The 21,556-nt window shown below is 28.7% G+C and overlaps 1 protein-coding gene across 1 annotated transcript in view; it reads right to left on the reverse strand.

Annotated features, from left to right (window-relative positions):
* LOC132935056 (acylcarnitine hydrolase) overlaps positions 1-18,185 on the reverse strand; it is a 24,482-nt gene extending 6,297 nt beyond the window's left edge. The window contains exons 1-2 of the mRNA XM_061001506.1: positions 17,574-18,185; positions 119-228 (exon numbers count right to left, since the gene is read on the reverse strand). Of these exons, the coding sequence (XP_060857489.1) occupies positions 119-228; positions 17,574-18,039 (576 nt within the window). The 5' untranslated portion in view covers positions 18,040-18,185. The remainder of the gene's footprint in view (positions 1-118; positions 229-17,573) is intronic.
* Positions 18,186-21,556: the final 3,371 nt, after the last annotated feature.

Below are 21,556 nucleotides of genomic sequence, written 5' to 3' on the forward strand. Positions count from 1 at the left end.
TGAGAACGTAGATATACAGTTGTAAAAGATAATGTAGATAAGTTAGATGTTTTGAACAAGGGTGTTTTCAACTAGTCATATTGACTATAGTCTATATTATTATAACTGGTTAACGTACTTTGTGTCTAGCGGCCAAAACCGAAGCATCCCAATAAATTGGTGTTCCCCAATGAAAATCGCCAGGATGAAACCAAACCATGACCGGGAACTTTTCTTCCGGCACCGCACCTATACAGAATGAAAAAAAAAACTAAATAATATACATTATATTAAATTTTATAGATAGACACAAATACGAGCAAATCGTAGGGGTGCTAAATTAGCATAGCACTGTAACGACAAGAAACGTAATGTCCCCATCCTCCACAAAGAAATTTTCAAAAAATTATTGCTAAATATTTAGCATGACAAGGCTCTTAATAATACAAGATCGTTTTCATTGTTTATAAAAATGACACTATATTATATACATTACAGTTAAACACAATTTAGGTAGGTACCTAGAATTGAGCATTTGATGTATAAATGTATATTATTATATGTTTGTAAGAACCTAAATATACATTATCAATAGAGTTTATTAGTATAGGAATAGTCATAATTTTGAATAAAATATAGTAAATTAAAGATTTTGAAAAAAAATACCATAGGCATGAGTGACTTTCATGAACTAAAATATGAGCATATATTATGCATTAATTGAAATGTATTTTAGGGATGAAAATTATAAAGTACCAATCGTTATATTTAGTAGCTTAAGCATGAAATCAAAAATTAATTGAGGCTAAAAACACGTGCTTCCAATTTCCCTCTATGTCAGAAGTACTTATTTGTACATGAAAATATATATAACGTGATTATTAGTATGCATTGGTACATAGCGGGCCCACTCGTCCAATTTTCTAAGTTTAACGATTTACACGTAGTTCGAGATTGATCGTGCAAACACTATTATGTGATCCATTGTGCATGTCTGAATTGGTCCAAGTTGGTAAGGTGCGTCCAGTATTAACCTTAGAAAATAAAAGGATATCTAAGAATATACTTGGACCTGTTGGGTGCTCTTACGGACTAAGATAAATTTTAGTCCACGGACGATATATTGTTAAACTTAGATTGGAAGGCTGTGGGCGTGTGCGAATAAAATATGTAAATTGCGAGTTAAACGTTAACATGCATTTTTGAAACAGGGGAGGTTATGGCATCACTAGTCTAAAGTCCCTCTCCACTACCTATATTTTTGATTTCATAACAGCGTCCCTCATATTTGTAGGCACTAGGCGATTCTGACTATTTTCTATTGTATCTATTTGAACATTGTACTTTTCTTATGATCATACAACATACTCTCTCACTTGGTTTAATAGTAAGTAAGCCAGACACTTATCATCAATGTTGGGAAACTTAATAAATACAGACAAAATTACAACATATTTAATGAACTTAAAAGCTCCAACTTTTAATGCGCACCACATGTACTTGTTTTCTTTGCCTTTATGCAACACCACTTATTCAAAAATACAACCATTACATATAGAATGATGAGTATAGAGAATAAGAAGCCATCAACTCTATTGCTTTAATTATTTTGTACGTATTACCTATGTATTATTTTTTGTATGTATTTACTATCTTTTATTGGTTGGGGTATACCTATCCCGTGTTGTAATAAAAAAAATATATATATATATAATCTGTGAGACGTAATACACTATTATTAAATGCGCATTACACTCTCTTTTATTTTTTACTATTTCATTAAAATTAAAATTAAAACGTTTAAAACTTTATTATAAATTAAATAACCATGATTTTAATAATCATTTTTTTTCCCAACACGAGCATTATTAAAACGACATGCTGTGGGTATTAGTTTATAAAAGTAAACTTTAAAAAAGTGCTCAGCTGCACTTATAAATAGGAACTTGACAGAGACTTCGACTAAAAGTTTCGTTTCTATACGTATCATGCGGTTTAGTAAATAACATAGTGTAAAACATGCAGGACAAAATATAAATATAATAATATAATGTCAATTATTATAACATACACAAACAACAAACCAATCGCGTGCTATGCCACTGCACATATTTTGGCAATCGTAATAACTCAATATATTATGCTTCGATCGACGCTACTTTTGCCGCATTTATATTGTGTAATAATAACTTTTCACTTTTGTATTAGGTTTATTTAGAAAATTGACCTTGCATCACTGCAACATTAAAACGAGACGATCGTTTGTCGTATATCAAGTTAACCCCAACGCTATATAGAGTTCGTTGTCTGTCATAAATCACAATTAATACAAATATACAATACATAAATGATAAACTTCATCGTGTTTTCTATAATCTGGTTTAATTTTAAGTCCAAATGAAATGTGTTTATATAGGCATCATATATAAACGAAAAAAATTACAAAACTATTAAGTATCATGCAAAATCAAGGTCGGCGACCTCGAATAATAATTTTTTCAAAACCCTGCTCCCTGCACCCTTTCTATTTTATTATAATATAATATATTACAATAATACAATTTATACAATAAATACTGAGTTCGCCCACCTTTGAGCGTGATAATGTCACCTATTTCATTATTGCGTGTGTTTATGTACCTATCGTAAAATATTATAGTGATCATATCGTATAAATAATTATATAATACTAGGCTTACCTTTTGCAGCTATTATAAATGTATTATACCATCCAACTTATACTTTATAGTAACTTGTTACCGTCAAGATATGAAAATGATTTTTTAACAACAGTCCCTAAAATTATTTCAAATGTCTGCCATCTTATTTTTAAGATTCAATAAAATTCTTAATATATTATTTAACCGTCAACCACTTCGATTATTGTTCATTCTACTATCTAACTAAGAAATGAACGAGTAAGATAAAAAACCAACTACAGATCTCAAACATTTAACGCCTCTTCGAATTTGTCACATCATGTGAGCAAAAGCCGCATTTCTCCTACGAGTATAATAATATGTCAATTCAGAACTGTGGCAAATTTCATCTTAGTCTTCTTCAATCAAACATTCAGACTTTAGGTATTATAATATTTCATATTATTTATTTTTGTATACCGTACGGCGAAATTAGTTTGAACTCGTTTACACACGACTATAGGTAATGGAAATAAATAAATACCTACTATAAAATTAAAAATATTCGACACAGAGACAGAATTACTCTTATAATTATTATTAAAATTGTATCACTTATTTTTAGGCGTATAACATATAAGTATACCGCATATACGTGTATAAAAACGATGTAGGTGCGTTTCTATTTTTTCAGGAGAGACAAAAAACTTAATATCTCTAAAAAAAATTGAAGACAAGTATTGAAAAATTCACATTATATAAACATTTTATAATGTACCTGGACCTGTGACCCTCGTTTGCACAGAACGATGTATTTATCGAACCTAAACCAAAAATCTGTAAAAATGTGATTTTATGAAAATTATGGAAATGTACCTTTTTTGCATTTAGTGATTCATCTAAATAACTGCTGATATATAATAATATTAAAGATGCCTATTCACGCAGTTACATATTATTATAACAATATATCTAACAATCTATCTATATATGTGAATGTACCTATAGTTTTTCTAATCGACTGAATGTTAGTTTTAAAAGAAAACATAATGTGCATTTGCCCATGGTTTGACGGAATCGCATGCAAAACAAATGACTTACCTACACGGGTTGCATTAGTACAATTTATAACAATTTGTTTATTCAAGGTCGTGGGTACCTACCTAAAATAATTCGCGTGGAATTACAGACATGAGACATATTATAATTATATATAAACTATACATTGGACGTTTTTTGGTTTGTACGTACCTATTTGGTATCTGTTTAAACCATATTTTATCTAATACCTAAATAAATCGTATTTCATTGAAATAATATTTTTCGAAAACTTAAGCACGCTTCTGCTGTTTAAATTAAATAAAAACTAATCCAAACCGAGATCAATATTTAATGGATAAATATATACGTGTTTGCATACATTTCTTCATCATATGTACATTATTTTTGCTAATTTTCACTTTGAGCCCTCTCATAGTTTTAAACATTTTTAAGCTTCTAAGTTCTAACTCTAAAAAATTAAGACTTATCACTGTTTTAATATAGCTATGTTACTCTGTTCAAAAAATCCAAACACTCTAGCACTTTTGTAGATAGGAAATTGATACATAGTAACAAGTGCCACTATGTAATTGGTAAAATACGGACATATTGTTTGTAGTTTAAACACATTCAAATATCTAATAGTAAGTTTTTCAATTGCTCTGCATAAAAGTGAAATTTATAGACTATAGACTATAGTGATATCCTATTTTCGCCATAAAGTAAAAACAAATCATTTAGTTCTGAATTGATAAATTGTTTCAAGAAATTGCAATTTGAATTCTGTATGTATTTTATACATTTACAAATATATGGTTAGGTTAGGTATATGGTTAGCTGATCATTAAAAATGTTAAAAGTTTCAAAATAGTAATGCGATTTATTCCAATTGCACCATTAAACGCAAGATGCCAACCATTACAACGACCATCAAGTATGATAAGAAGATGGATATGAATCATTTAAGAGGAATAATTGCTCATAAGTCATAACCAGGGTTAGGATGTTTATGACTTTTGCATATTTTTTCTTTTAGTCGTACACATTTCAAACCTAGTAATAAATTCGTTCCGGTTGACATTGAATCAGATACATTCAATTTTATTTTGCATATTTTTGCATATTTAGGGATTTTTATGAATAAATGTTTTTTATGAAAAAAATTGTAAATAAATGTATATTTCGCCAAAAAATTACTTAAATATAATATAAACATCAATGACTCATAACCATAAATTAAAATTAGTTAAGTACTACATTTTGTATAAAGTTCAATAATTGTATCATACCTTCTTTATTATTATTTATATGCTATAATATGTTCATATTTAAACATTGGTTTTATTCAATAATAGTTACATAAATTTATGTATAGAATAAAATAATATAGATGTTTGAAAAATGTTAAGTTAATTTTTTTTTTAATTGAGATGTTATTTATAGGGGATATTTTGATAAGGTAAATGCTGAACAGAATATATTTTGAACCCATGATATTTTGACTGGAGATTTTTTTTATGCGGAGAGGTTTAATCTAAGTAATTTAATTACAATTTTTTTCCTGTCAGTTTGTAAAAAGATCGTGAATTAAGTTAACGCGAGTAATCAAAAATCGTATTGCTTATTGAATTTTCATGAGTTTGAGTATTTACCTACGTTTCCGACCCTGGGTTACACTTATAATACCTGTATAAGTATATACACGGTATACGTATACGTATTATACTATATCGACTCAATTCGCTACCATCAGATTTTTTCCCTTTTATTACAACAAACAACAATATAGATTACTCCGTGCGTGCACGAGAAAAATAAACAAGGTCTGTTATTTTTTTCTTTGTTTTGCTGTCTTGCGTGATTCGAATTGACAATTTAGACGATTTTACCGTTCCGTGCAGTGTACTACGTTAAAATAAACGACAACCGGTAAGCGAATTATTACAGTTGTTTTTATTTTTATTATTATGAAAATTCACTCGCCTAACTGACTCCAAATAATATATGAATAAAAAAATTGTTATTTCAATATATTATACATTTCACAAATAATAACGTATTCGATTTTAATTAGACGAAAAAAAACACATCAAGTTATATAAATAACAAAGCGCACCTGTATTTTTATTATAAATATTATAAAATATCACCTACCTATCTATATAATATTTGTATATTACACACATTATGCGCTCATACATATTGTATACATACTGTTTTTAATTCTTCGACTATTTAAAATTTAAAATTTGTGATTTTTTACCCACTTATGTAGCATTTGATTATCTGGTGTACCTACTAAGGAAATTATTTATAACTATATAATATTAATTATTAATACAATATAATATTTCATGAACACCATAGATACAAATTGACTGTATAAACACTAAGAATAACAATAATACCATTGATTATGAATACTAATATTCGTAATCAATTATATTTGAAACTTAAGCTTTAATTAAAAAAACTATAACCTAGTTCAATATTATCAATAGGTATAATTTGTACACAACTTATTTATAGAAGAGTATTTTGCTTCAGACTATAAAATTAAAAACAAAGATTGTGATTTCAAAATTTAAAGTTGATAGATGGATTAACCAACCACCATAATAATTAAAAACTAATAATTATGAAAAATAAGAGCAATAAAAATATTACTATTGCATGTTACTATATACTCGAAGTAGGTAGTTAGACGTTGGTGTTCATGAACTATTAAAATAATTAAGTATTAACATATAGACACATAGTATATATTTTATCAATATTTGCTTACGTAAACTGAAAATGTATGAAAGCGAATTATTCAAGACAATATAATATGATAAAATTACTATAACTGTTTGGGATTGATGGGGCTAATTTACCATTAATCGCGCCTAAATAGATGTATACTAAGTACCTACCTAAGTAGTTATATCTGTACTAAGTGTAGATACGTACGAGTTTGTGTGTGTTTATGCATTATACATGCTAAATGATAATATTGATAATTGATTATAGTCAAAGTATAATAATTAATAGCTTATTGAGCATAATCAATATCATTGTTAGGTGAGTTACTTAATTCATGACTCAAATAAAAAGTTACTTCGTTACTTCCACATTACATGGTTATTCCTAAAACTTATAATCGATCATCAATCGACCGCCAACGTAAATATATATATAGAGACATCGAGTGTAGGTTTAAACTATGATTTGAACAAGATAATATATGTCAAAAATAAAAATGTTGTGAAAAGTTATATTAAGTACCGTTCAAGTAAATAATATGTTTCCCAAAACAATGAAAATTGAAAACTGTGTCAAGTGTGACAAGTTAACATTTAAAATTATATACACCCATCAGGGCTGGATCCTTACAGAAAAGAACCAGTCTTGGAACCGGAACCCTTAGAACATTGGGAATCGAAACCTCACCGGAACCCTTATTTAAAATAATTTAAAAACCGGAACCTTACCGGAACCAATACTTTTACTTGACAATTTTTTTTACAGAAGTATAAAACTAAAACAGGTAACACATTTTTCATTTTTTAAGAACCGAAAAGAAACCAAAACCTTAATTTTAGTTTTCCTTGGAACCAAACAGGAACCGGAACCGACATTTTAGTTTTTCTGGAAGCCGAACCAGAACTGGAACCATAAAAATCATCAAGGTTCCCATTCCCCGAGTCCCATAATTGTATGTAATATTAATATTTCCGATTAATCAAAAGGTAGGTATTTATTCTAATTCTTGATACCTACCTACTCGGAATAGTAATACGTGAAATTGTAGAAATTACTTATCAAAAGTAATGGCCATTACATTTTCGTTACTCGGGAAAAATCTAATGAAATTACACATTTAACGCACTAAAACAAGTAGCATCGTTACAGTATAATGCACCAACGCATTATACTTTCGTTACGTTCTACCCAACACTGTGATAGATTATAGATCCATTTATTGCAGTCATTAGTCACTACTCACTATTCAATATCCATACCGATATAATATAATATTATATATAAATTATTAACAGCATATAACCAAGAGAATCTATAAATTATAACTATGCTATTAAAATATCCCACGAGTCACTATAAGTGTACACCAACAGGCACCTAGTGTACTGTGTACACCTATAAATTCCTCTATTCGTGCGTGTAATTTGAATTTCGAATTAAAATTGAGAATAGTCGACGGCGTTACAGAAAGCATTTAAAATTAAAACTAAATCAGATAAACTAAATTAGTCCAAATGACAGGCGACTTGAGTTTTAAAAACCGTACTGGTGAACGACGCCCGGAAAATACTTTTAACAACTGTCGTGACTGTTTCTATAATGCAGCACGTCAGCAGCACATCAATATTCTCACGCGATGTTGTTGAGTTTGATTAATGAAACGAGTAATTAGTACTGTCTGCACTTCATGAAAACTTTATTTATCACTTTCGATGTTCCATCTATAATATATAATTTATACAGTGGAATTGGCAGTTTATTACTAATGAGTAATGAAGGTGAGTCACCTGACCTATATAATAATATAGTTTACAGTCTAGTTGAATCCCTAAAAATTAATAATTAAGGTCCACAAAAGTTTAATATGAAATATTTTATTCTAGTTTCTATGATTGTGATTAATTGTAATGTAGAAAACGTCATATTTTTGATAATATTATTGTGAATAAAGTAATTTATATATAATCTATTTACAGGAACCTTATTTTAAATTTTCAATCCTTATTTTATACATTTATAACTACAAAATAATTATTAAATTTTAAATTTGATACATTTTGTCAAAATTCGAACTTTAAATCCTTATAAAAAAAAATTGTGCATATGTATTTTTAATATTTTTCAACTGCTATTGTAAAAATATATCAGGAGCCTGGCATTAAATTTTCACGCTTTTTTACCCAACAAATAAAATGTTATTGATATTTATAGAAAAAAAAAACAAAAAAAAATTAAAGACTGACAATATCCATAAGCATCTCAAAAAAAGTTATAATATTTTTAAAATTTTATGGTGTATAGTAAATGAAAATATAATCATTCAGTAAAATTTTCATGTATCTACAGTTATTCGTTTTTGAATAACAATAAAATAACAAAACCGCTACATGAGAAATCGAGTGAATATCCAATATTGTGAAAATATGAACATCAAACGCTCGTAAAAATTTAATTTGACTTTCTTATAGACATTTTTTTTTGATAAAAGTAGATAATCTTATAAGGAATCTTGTATTACATTTTAAAATCTTAGATTTATAAAGAATAATTTTTATGAATTCTTAACTCAAAATAATTTGGTAATTTTCGTGATTTTTCCATATTTTGTCAATTTTTTAACTTTAAATGCTTATAAAAAAAACTGCGACTAAGGATTTTTAATATTTTTCAAATGTCATTGTAACAATATAATAGGAGCCTTGTATTAAATTTTCAAACTTTTTTACCCAACAAATAATGTTTTATTTACATCCTTAGAAAAAAAGACTAATAAACTTGGAAACTGAAAATGTTCCTAATTAGTTCAAAACAAATCAAAATTTTATGAAAATTTTATCATGTATAGAAAATGCTAATGTAAATGAACAGTGAAAATTTCACGTGTATACATTCATTTGTTTTAGAGATACACCAAAAACCAAAATCGATTTTATGGAAAACCTATTTTGCGTAAAAATTCCCGTTTTTCCTTAATTTTTATGTTGTTTTTCTCGGCGCTTTTGAAAACTATTGGAAATTTTAAATCTTGACCTTCCCAATACACCAACGATATTCACTTTCCATCGAACAAGATACTGAAGTTGAAAATCTAATCATTATTTCGACTACTTATCGTGTACACAGACACAAAAAAATAAATAAAAAAAAAAAAAACACACATCATTGTAAAATCAATACATTCATCGTTCCACTCAGAAACTAAAATGTATTCATTTAATTTTGAATTCCAGGCAGAGTGATGAACGTATTGATTTTACAATGTTATGTTTATTTTTTCTTCTCTTTTTGTCTATCATCTACTTTGAAGCAGTTAAAATAGTTCGAATATCAATTTGCGGAAGGTTTCTGGTACCTACCTACAAAATTATATCTAACATTGGTACTTTTGAATGACCAAAAGAGAAAATTGTCTAGTTCATTTCAAAAGAATCTGGAAAATCAAAACTATGAAATAATTGCAATTAAAGTAATTAATTTGACTATTAGGTAGGTAAAAAAATTTAATGTATCTACCTATATTTACTATACACAATCGTATTATGTTTAAAATATTTAAATTAACTGTATACAATTTAAATCATTCACGACCTTCTATGGTGCCTACCGGTATTAGCTAATAAGTAATAAGCAATAATAGCTAGTTATATTATATGAAATAATATTATTATAATTTGGTGCTTTATAATATTATGCGATTTGTTTTTGGAAAAAATAAGTTCAACCTTCCATATTAGCAATATAATAATAAATTACTAATAACAATATAAATATTAAACATATTATAATAAAATATCCTTAGAAATTTAGACTACCAGGCGGTCTACACTCAGTATTGCTTTTCGTATGCAATAATTTAGCTTTGAATTCAAATTTAACACATTCATTACAGTGACTTTCTCAATGACAAGATACAGTCTACCCAAACAGTACAACAGAGGTACTTTCGTGGTTTTTTCTCTTTCAGACGTTTTTTTCTGCTAGGTACCTAACATACCAACAAGCAGGAGTTAGAGTTCCATAGTTATAATTTTTATGAAATAGAAACTTCAACAAATATTATGGTATAGCAATATACTATATATATACCTAATATACTTATATCAATATTATCAAATATCAACATTAATATTAACATTAACTTATTGACTAATTATAAATATAATTATTAGTTATTTATACATATTTATATAAAATGCATGCCAATAACAGACAACATTTTTAATTTTCTTTGTACCTATACCTAGTACATTTTTAAAACAAATTTCTACATGCCTTACCTAGCTTACCTACATCTCATACATTAATATAGAGATAGAATTACGTATACGGTATACCTAATACTATGTATTTTAATATAGTTGTGCGTATTATTTGTGAATCATAATTTCTTGTTAGAATATTATGCATATTTCTATCTGTATTTTGTATATTATAGAATACCTGAATACTAGAAAATATTCCTAATATTCTATACATTCTGAACTCCTGAAGTCAAACCTAATGCCGTGTTCTACTTGAGGTTTCAACCAACCCAAAACTTTAAGTATTTTGTGGGATTTATATTGTTATTCGTTTACATTTTATAGTATGTCACATGTAAATGTAACAGTTTACGTTTTATCATAGTATTATGTATTGTCGTTCTGTAACACAGTTAATTCTAACGCAATTGTTTTAAATAAATAACGTAGGTATATAGCATGAATATATTATCACCATACATGATTAGGTACACCATGACCACATTGATATATATTTAGTTAAACATGAAGACAATAGGTATTTATGATGTAATTGAACTAGATTATTGCGATCGGTTAAGGAAGTAAATCCTACGAGTTTAGTATAATATGTCTCGATCCGGATCGACTTTTCTAATCCGATTAATTTTTTTGGCCTGAATGTCATCACCACATGTCCACGTCGTACAAAGTTAAGTATAAAGAAAACCATCTATAACCTATTAAAAATAAATATTTATTGGTATGATGTAAGGCGTATTATACGGTTAAAATCTATTTTTAGAATTTTCTCGTAAATTAAAACAATATTTTTTAAATTTTTCGTGTAGGTACCTCCTTTAGAATTCATTATCATACGATATTTGCATTATTACAGTTTAATGGTTGCGTGTTGGTTGAATAAAAACTGTCGAAAGTGCTTATATATAATGTATGGGCTATCACATAAAAACCATACAGGATATCCGTACTGAATTAATCAAAACTAGAAAACATTTAAACTAAACAAAAACAAAAAAGATCAAAAAAATATAATATACTGAATTTATAAAAAAATAATTATTAAAACCATAATTTTTCTTTTACTGCTCGAAAATGTATAAGCCTAATGTACTACCTAACTAGAAAAAAGGCTATAGAACGATTAAGCACATTAAAACATTTTGACCGAACGATTGAGAACACTTAAAATTTACAAAGAACTAACCGCCTACCCAAAAAATTAATACGATTGAGAACAAATTCAGAATTTTTGAATAACGTTGTACAACATATCATTTAGTCATATTTTTAATTTTCCTGTATATAATTCTCTTTTTTTTTTACCTTATTCTATATACCGTAGCTCATTTACTCCCAAAACGTGGATAAAAGTATTTCTGAAAAAGACGTGTCAAAGTCAAAAAACAAACCTTTTATACCCGATGAATTGTCACTGCTTTCTGAGCTAGTGTATAAACATAGATTTATACTTGAAAAAGTTGAAAAAGACCTAAGAATTTTCTTAGAATTTTCCTAGTTTCAAATTAATTATGCTATTAGAAAATTCTACGGATACCCAATAAAAATCTAGAATTTTAGATTTTCTTTTTTCTAAAAATTTTCTTAGAAAATATGTCTATGAATAGGAATCTAATTTTATATCTTAGATTTATCTAAGAATATTCTAAGTATCATCTATGATTCCGGCTGCAGATATGGGTAGATAATTTTTTTCTAGTTCATTTTGATCCATTGACCACCATAATCCTAAACCCTAAATTGACCAAGTTACAGGCTAACAGAGTTTTGAAAATTGAAAATAATTTTCGTAGCTACGCACAGAGAAGTAACTCGACGACTGAAAATATGTTTGAAAAATAACGGGGGCAATTTTGAACATTTTATTAAATAAACAAATGTACTTAAATAAAAGTTAGAGAATACAAAGTAATTTACTATTTGTTTTATTACTATGTAAGTATAATTATGTATGTACAATGCACGTATTATGTATTCAATATTCATGTATTTTTTCATGTATCTATTCATTAAAAAAATCCAGTCAATACAAGTGTACCATGCTTTTCGGAAAATTGAATTATTTTCAATTTTCAAAACTCTGTTAGCCTGCAACTTGGTCAACTTTGAGTTTAGGATTATAGTCAATGGATCAAAACGTGCTAGAAAAAAATTATCTACCCATATCTGGTGTCCAAAATAAGAGTCACTATTCAAAAAAAACTTAAGTTGTATTGCGCATGCGTGAACCAAAGGAGTTAAAAATTTTGAAATTTTCCCAAAATGTGCACTTTGGTACCACCTATCTATCACAGCAAACTGTTTTTAAATCTAGTGCCATCGGGCTAAGATATTTAGTGGTACATATTAGACGGGACACACTGTAGATAATATTATACTTTATGAGATATTTAATTTAATTCATATTCCTTATTGCAGTTATAGACGTTATAGTATAAACTCATAATAATTTAAGGGTTATCGTCATAAGACATAAGGTCAAAAAATAAGGATACATTGAATAAATATTGTACCTAAGAGGCTGCGCATCGTGTACTCATCCGAACATTTTTTTCTAAATATATAATCATTTTGTTTCTTATACTTAAATTTAAGTTCTAAATTAATATTACCGGGTTCGGTTTTTACTACCGTAATTACTAAGGATCACGTTTATTTATTATCGATTTGTGATTCATTTTTGAACATATTTTTGTTTATTCCGTGATAGACAATTCCAAATGCTATCAAATGTTATAGCATCAGTGTTATGCGGATTCTCCAAATATGTGAGCAATAGAGTATAGACGATAGATTATAATAATATAATATTATAAAATATAAATGATCAACACTATCTTGTTGGAATTAAATTAATTCCAATTTCCCATGCGTACGACAACGCGATGAACAATAGGTATTGTCTTTTTTTTTGTACCTATCTGATGTAATGCATAAACATCTGGAACCAATTACCTAATATTTAGGGCAATTTATATAATATAATATAGGCTTACATAGACATATCGATATATTTATTAACACGCATGTACGATTGATAATTTATTATATTCACGTGACTAAGATAGAATATATTATAATTTTAATTCAAAGTAAATGTAGTTACCCCACCATAGTTTTAATTCTTTTTACGAATCAAGTTTCAATAATGAAAAAAATAACGAAAAAGCGTGTTCCTTAAATTATTAAATTTATAGATGTCCAGAGATTATGTAGAAATTGTAGGTTAGAAATCTCGACGGATAAGACGTGTGATCAATACCAGCACTAATGTAAGTCTAAATTTGGACGACGAACAAGGAAGAATGCAATACAATGACACAGATATATAGCTAAAAAACCGACTGCCCGACTTGGATTATTAATGAAGCTAATCGCCATTTACTAAAAGTGCAAATAATGCAATTAATTGAAACAGTATCACTTTTAAACATCATATTACTGAAATTTCTTCACCATTTCTGTAATTAATCAATCAATCAATCTTTAATCAATTTAGTAATAAATTTATCATATACTTATCACATACCTAATATGTTAATAGCACTCTCGGAATATGGCGGCCAACTTCATATTTTGTTCATTACGATTTACCTACTAGAGTAGGTTATCTAGTTTGTTTTAATCAGTCATCAGTGTTGGGTAAATTACTTTTGAAAATTAATAAATTTACGTTACTCGTTTACAATAAATATTTTTATTTAAATTGCATTCGCGTAACCCGGTATTATTTTTATCACGTTATCTTACTTTTTCGTTTAAAAAGTATGGAGTTACAAATAACATTACTTTTCTTAAAAAATAATTACAAAATCAGTACATAACGACTAATTAGTAGGTAGTAGCCTACATATATACACTTATAGTTATTTATTCCTGGTATCTTTAATAATATTGTTAATCATTATTTATTATCGAAAACTTTTGGAATCGTAAATAAATTTTATTGATATACATTTTTCTCGAATATCCTAGCCCCTAGTTTTTGTCATACATTCCAAATTCATAACTTATTTTAATAACAGGAAAAATAATACGTTACTCCATAGAAATTACTTTTAAAAAGTAATTTTGTTACAATTGCGTTAATATAAATAAAATATAATGAAATTACTACAGCGTTACTGCAAAAGTAATTTCGTTACAGTAATTTGTAATTTGCTTTACGTTCCTACCCAACACTGATTATAATTTATATATCTATATACAGTACTTAGTAGGGACTTACACAAAAAGTATCAATGGAATTGTAGATATTCATATTCAAGAAAATGTACAGAACAATATAGCTAGGCACCTATTATTAAAATGAAAATAGATAAAGAATAGTGATATTTTATCCTTAAAATTTTCTAACATGTTTTACACAATACTGGTACATGTTTTCATTTCAACGAACTTACTAATTAGTCAATTATAACATTAAGAAAATAGGTACTTAAAAAAATAATAACATGACATTGAGTTTTTTGAATATAAAATAGCAATAATTTCATAGCGTTCTTTTAACCCATAAAATATTAATAAAAAAAAAATAAGGGACGACAACATTTATATTTTTCCTTTGAATATTTCTATGAATTAAAAAATAGACGAGCGTACACGCAAAGTATATGTATATACCACTTTGGACGAGCGTCTTACATTGTTACATAAAATACATTGGTGCACCCATATAAAAATTAAGTTGACATGCGATTGTTGAGATTTTCAGTAACAGTATGACTAATATTCTTGGGTAGCCGTCAATTTAATTCTAAATTATGCAACTAAAAATTTATGTTAGGTTAAAAATTCATAAAATTGTTATTACTCAACTGTACTTGCAAGAAACATAACGAGTGTCAATCAAAACCAAAAATAATTAAATTTCTAGATTATCAGCTTCATTAAGGATTAATAGAAGTAAATTCCAGTTTTACGACACTTACAATTAAACTCTTTAGAAAAATAGGTATAGAACAGTTAACACATAAGTTAGGACTCAAATTATTATAACTTATAAGAAGTTGTTATAATATAGACGTGACTTGATAAATATTTTCAATACATTCGTATTTTATAACAAAACATTGCTTTTACTATTATAGGTATGCTGACACCCTGTCCACACTTATCGAATAATGTCTAAAAAATAAATCAACTACTTATAGCATACCGAAGGCAGCAGCTGCCTGTGCTATACTCAAGTCAATAAACAGGTTGATAATAAAATTATTATGTTCCCCTTGATTGTTATGGTTATCTTCTTTTTTTTCAAGAATTTCAAATAATATTCAAACAAAGTTAATACCTAATATCTCTACTAGGATTGTTTTATAATTTTTACATGTTATTTAAATATAATATAGTTTCTATAAGTTGAATCAAAAATGTAGCATAGTTACGATTGTAATAACTAATAATACACTAGTGATCAACCAGTAGTTTCATAAGCGCTATCATGCTTAACATTTTGTCAAAGTTAACAAAGTTAGTTTAAATTGTAAAAATAAAATGTAACGCATTATTTTTTTAAGTTACTTATGAATAATTACAGTTGTAACTCTTGTACTCAAATGCAAACAAAATTACAGTAAGTTACAGTAAAGTAATTTTAAAAAGTGACAACGTAGTTATTAACCTTACGTTACAGTAGCGAGTAAGTAGTAGCATACGTTACGCGTTACTATACTCAATACTGTATGCCTGTATAATATTATGTTTAATCAGTGATAGTATTTTCACATATTAAATTGAAAAATATTAAACATTTTCTTGGTGCTCTATGGTAGACTATTCATTAATATTCAATACCAATTAATAATTATAAATATTTATAACAATTTAATTATAAAAGTGTTTGATAATAATAATAGTTTTGCAATAGGTACTTTCACAAGAATAATTTACAACATTCCTTAACAGACATGAAACATGTGGAAATAAACATTTCAAAATATCGAATGTGACAATAGTTTGAGTTTCAAGTGCCCGTAAGGGCCTATGACAGTGTGAGAAAAGAAAATCGTAATTAACTTCATATAACTATTATAATATAGGTACCTACCCAACTTAACAGAAAAATAAAACGAAAATCAGAGATTGACCGATCGAATCATTGTTTTGTCTCTTTTCAATTAAAACATGGATCTGTCAGTTGTTGTGTTAAAGAATTTTCTTGTCAGCTGTTATTCATAATAACCACTAGGTCTTACAAGAATCAAGTATAGTAAACGCGATACATATGGAAATTAAACACCAGCAGGTGAATTTTAACAAGTAGAACAACTCTTGACGTTTGGTGTAAATTAAACGTTTTTACAACTAATAGAATAACATAAAATGAAATATCGTCAACATTTGTTTTTTAAAGACAAACTACTGAAACGAGTTTGGGACAATCCCGGACCAGAAAGGTTCACCATTTATTATGGTGACTTTTTTTGGGACCTGAGTTGGACGCAGCCTTTTCTGCCTTTCGACCAAACCAAAAAGTTTAATGTTATGTTAATATGTTATAGATACAGAAAAATACTGAAAATATAAGTTGTACAAAAATTATTTAAGTATTTATTAGATATTCAATTTTGTCTTGGTACCTACGTCCTACATAGTATACGATATACCTATATTATGATAGTTATCGTCACAATCAAACTTAACGACCATTGATCAAGTAATAAATGAGAACAATTATGTAGATAGGACCTACCTATTTTGTATTTTTATTTTTATATTACATAATTTTTATGCATTTTATATGTTTAATACTTTTCTATATGTGTAACATAATGTAAATACTAAATATTAAACATTTTGGTTTGGTCGAAAAACGAATTGTCCAAAAATCGAAGCATACGATTTTGGTGAAGATGGTTCTCACCCATGTAGGAGACTAATGACTAACTAGCTCGTTAGTCGTTACCTTCGGGTCTATAGACGTTCAGGTACAGGCAGTCCTCGGAAATCTTGACAGGACCCGGGGTGACGGTGGAGAACAGCCGATGGACGGGATGTGACCGGACTGGCGGGTCCGGGATGCAGGCTGGCTTGTGTGCAGACCCAACGAGGACGCCACTCCACGTGGGTGGAGGATCGACATCAGGTGGTGCAAACCGCAAGTTGCCGATGGGTGGCTTGGCGAACGGTATGCCCAGATACGTCCAGGCCCTATTTCCAATCTTGTTGAGCTGCACCTCAACACCGGAAACGGCGCCTTGCCTGGGGATATTGACCACCGGCGCATCCCGGTTTCCGCCGCCGGCTCTCTGTGACTGGACTTGGCTGTCCCAGATGCAGACACACGCGTAGACCAACAACAGCAGCGATGGCCCTCGGATCCGGTTTCGACGTCCCACGGCGGACGACCGTGTCTGATTCAACGGTACCATGGTATAGCTGCTGGTGTAGTATTCTTTACCAGAATATAAATATATATACCGCAGTTTCAGTCGTATGTATTATGTTAAATATATGAATTATCGTATAGCAGCCGATGGTAGTGCGCGGACCGCCGTGAACTGTGCGTGACGACTGTGACGACGATGACGACGACGACGAATGAAAGGAAGAAAGAAAGAAATGAAAAACGTCCATGCGCCGGGGCAAAGACCGAGCACGGCACCCTCCACCGCACCGTGCGCAACCGACCACTTGCCGTGTTCACCCCTACCCGACGTTATATAATAGCCGTTTCACACGGAACACAATGATGATGGCGGCGAATTAGCCGAAAACTCTCCGTAAGTATATTTCTATGAATAATATTACCAGCATATAAACAGGGTGTGAGGTGTCTACTACAATATTCTAAGCATTTTTCATAAACAGCGTATATACTACACCGTAGGAGTGATAATTTAAGCAGTGATGAAAGACGCAACGGTCTATATATACGCACGCGACGTACCTACTCGTCGATTATTCCCCTCACTCGCACGCTGTTCACGGTATCTCAAGGGCCAAGACCCCAACATGTTATTAAATATATTTTATGTACATATATACACGTAAGGGAGTACATCTATAATAATATTTAAAAATGCATGTATATAATAAAACGTGGTCGAACTATTATTATTTTACGATAATTTTCATCGATAACGATACCACGGTATAATAAGACGCATAATATAATACACCGCGCGCTGTGTCGGGTGATCGGCGGGAAAAATGTAAATTTCCCGAGCGGGCGCGAGTGAACAACAATAACAATATAATATTAATAATAATCGTCGGAATCACGTCCTCGCGGCCACCCCTATTTCAAACCCCACCTCACCCAACGCTAAGTAGCCCCTATCGACCTTGACGTAACCATCGAGCCGCGTGGCAGAATTTCATTATCGCGGCCGTCACGCTCGAACCAGATTGAAGTCCGAGATACGTAGGTATAATATTATATGTAATTGCACGCCGCCTCGATAAACGCGAACTTTAATACATATATGTACTAGCGCGCATAGACCACTGGGAGTATAATGCACAGCAAGTCTTCGAGTCAGACGATCGCCTTTTTAATGAAAGTTTTTCCTAAATATTTTAATATTATAATAATTTATTTCAAAAAACTTTGCTAATCTATAACTGAGTGCCTGAGTTCTTTAACCCCATGCGGCAATGCTGCAATATATATATTTGCATTTTAAAGCTATTATGTAAGTATATTATGATGTTTCAAAAAGGTGATTCATGTATCCTGAACCTAATAATCTGAAAATAAAACTAATTTTGAGAACAAATACTGACGCATATAGAAAAAAATAAGAAGTAATATTTTTAAAGATTAAAAAATTGTTTTGTTAGCTAGTTTGTACATATGTAGGTTTTTAGCTTTGAAAAAAAATTAAAAATGGCTTGAAAATAATGATTTATAGACGTTTTAAAATCACTTGATCATAATATTCAGCTTTCAAACCTTTCAAATAAATTCTGGAAAAATATAAATTTAAAGTCTCACGCTCAGACATAATAAAAAACTTCAGTCAATTGATATTTTAGATTCTGAGTGGAACGATGAATGTATTGATTTTAGAATGATTTGTGTTTTTTTTTTTTTTACTTTTGGGTCTGTCATCACCTTTTAGGACAGTAAAAATGCTTAGTTTTTGTTCAACCGTATCTCTTCTGATAGTAAAGTGGATCTAGTTGGTACTTTGGAGGGGGGAGGGGTCAAATGTAAAAATTTCTCAGTAGTTTTCAAAAGTGCCGTGAAAAACAAAAGAAAAATTAAGGAAAAACGGGAATTTTTAAAAAAATCTGTTATTGAGAAAATCGAATTTTAGTTTTTAGTGTAACTTTAAAACAAATGAACGTATACATGCAATTTTCACTGGTTGTTTATATTTGCATTTTCTATATACGATAAAATTTTCAAAATATTTTTATTTGTTTTGAACTATTTAGAAACATTTTCTGGTTTCCAATTTTATTAGTATTTTTTACTATGAATGTCAATACAACTTTATTTGTTGAGTAAAAATACTTGAAAATTTAATACAAGGCTCCTACTATATTTTTACACTGACATTTGAAAAATATTAAAAATCCTTAGTCACAGTTTTTGTTTATAATCATTTAAAGTTCAAATATTGACAAAATACGGAAAAATCACAAAAATTAGCAAATTATTTTGAGTTGAGAATTCATAAAAATTTTTCTTTTTAAATCTAAGATTTGAAAATGTAATACAAAATTTCTCATAAGTTTTTCTATCTTTATCAAAAAAAACATGTCTACAAACAAATCAAATTAAATTTTTATGAGCGTTTGAAATTCATATTTTTACAACATTTGATATTCACTCTATTTCTCATGTAACGATTTTCTTATTTTATTGTAGTTAAAAAACCAAGACCTTAGATACTTGAAAATTTCACTGAAAGTTTATATTAGCATTTTCTATACATGATACAATTTTGAAAATAATTTAACTCTTTCTGAACTGTTTACAGACATTTTGAGTTTCCATTTTGCTTAGTTTTTTTTTTATAAATATCAATAATATTTTATTTGTTGGGTAAAAAAGCGTGAAAATTTAATGGAAATCTCCTGATATATACTGTTACAATAGCAGTTGAAAAATATTAAAAATGTATAGACACAATTTTTTTTATAAGTATTTAAAGTTCGAATTTAAAATTTAATAATTATTTTGTAGTTAAAAATTTATAAAATGTTAAACTTTTATAGCCAAGGATTGAAAGTTTAATACAAGGTTCCGCGTAAATATGTAAATAAATTACTTTATTCACAATAATATCATCAAATATACTGAGTAATATCATACTGCAGTTGAAAAATATTTAAAAATATTAAAAATACATAGGCACAATTTTTTTTCATGGCAAGTTCGTTGCATTAACTCGATTTGTTTTCTAAATTATTGTATTCTTTTGCAGGACACATTTATTAGTATACCTATGTAGTGTTTGTTTCGTTGGATTTTACTTTTTAGTGGACAAGAAATTGGCACGCAATTTGATACTGAGCGGAGCGACATAATGATAATAATATAATATACTTTTATATTTTTTATTTTTTTGTGTCTGAACGTCTGAAGACATTTTTCTAGTAAAAAGGTTCGATTTTCAACTTCGAAGGTGGTTTGCATCTAGTTAGTACTTGGTGCTTTTAAAAATGTTCCGTACTTATTTTTTTATAATCAGGACTGAATTCGTAAAAATCGCAAATTATTTTCGTCATAAATATCGTCTTCACTCTTCGCTTTAAATAGTTTTTCAGCGTAATTTGTAAATAGTTTAACAGTTAAATTCCAATTTAAATAAATAACAGCATAATAAAATTATTTTATAATTAGTATAAATTACTATAACTAGAGATGTTAAGCGAATACAAAACTGTATGAATTTGTTAGCTATCCAAGTTTTTTAATCATCCAGTTGTTCG

This window comes from Metopolophium dirhodum, chromosome 1, assembly GCF_019925205.1.
Source record: "Metopolophium dirhodum isolate CAU chromosome 1, ASM1992520v1, whole genome shotgun sequence".
Classification (NCBI taxonomy): domain Eukaryota; kingdom Metazoa; phylum Arthropoda; class Insecta; order Hemiptera; family Aphididae; genus Metopolophium; species Metopolophium dirhodum.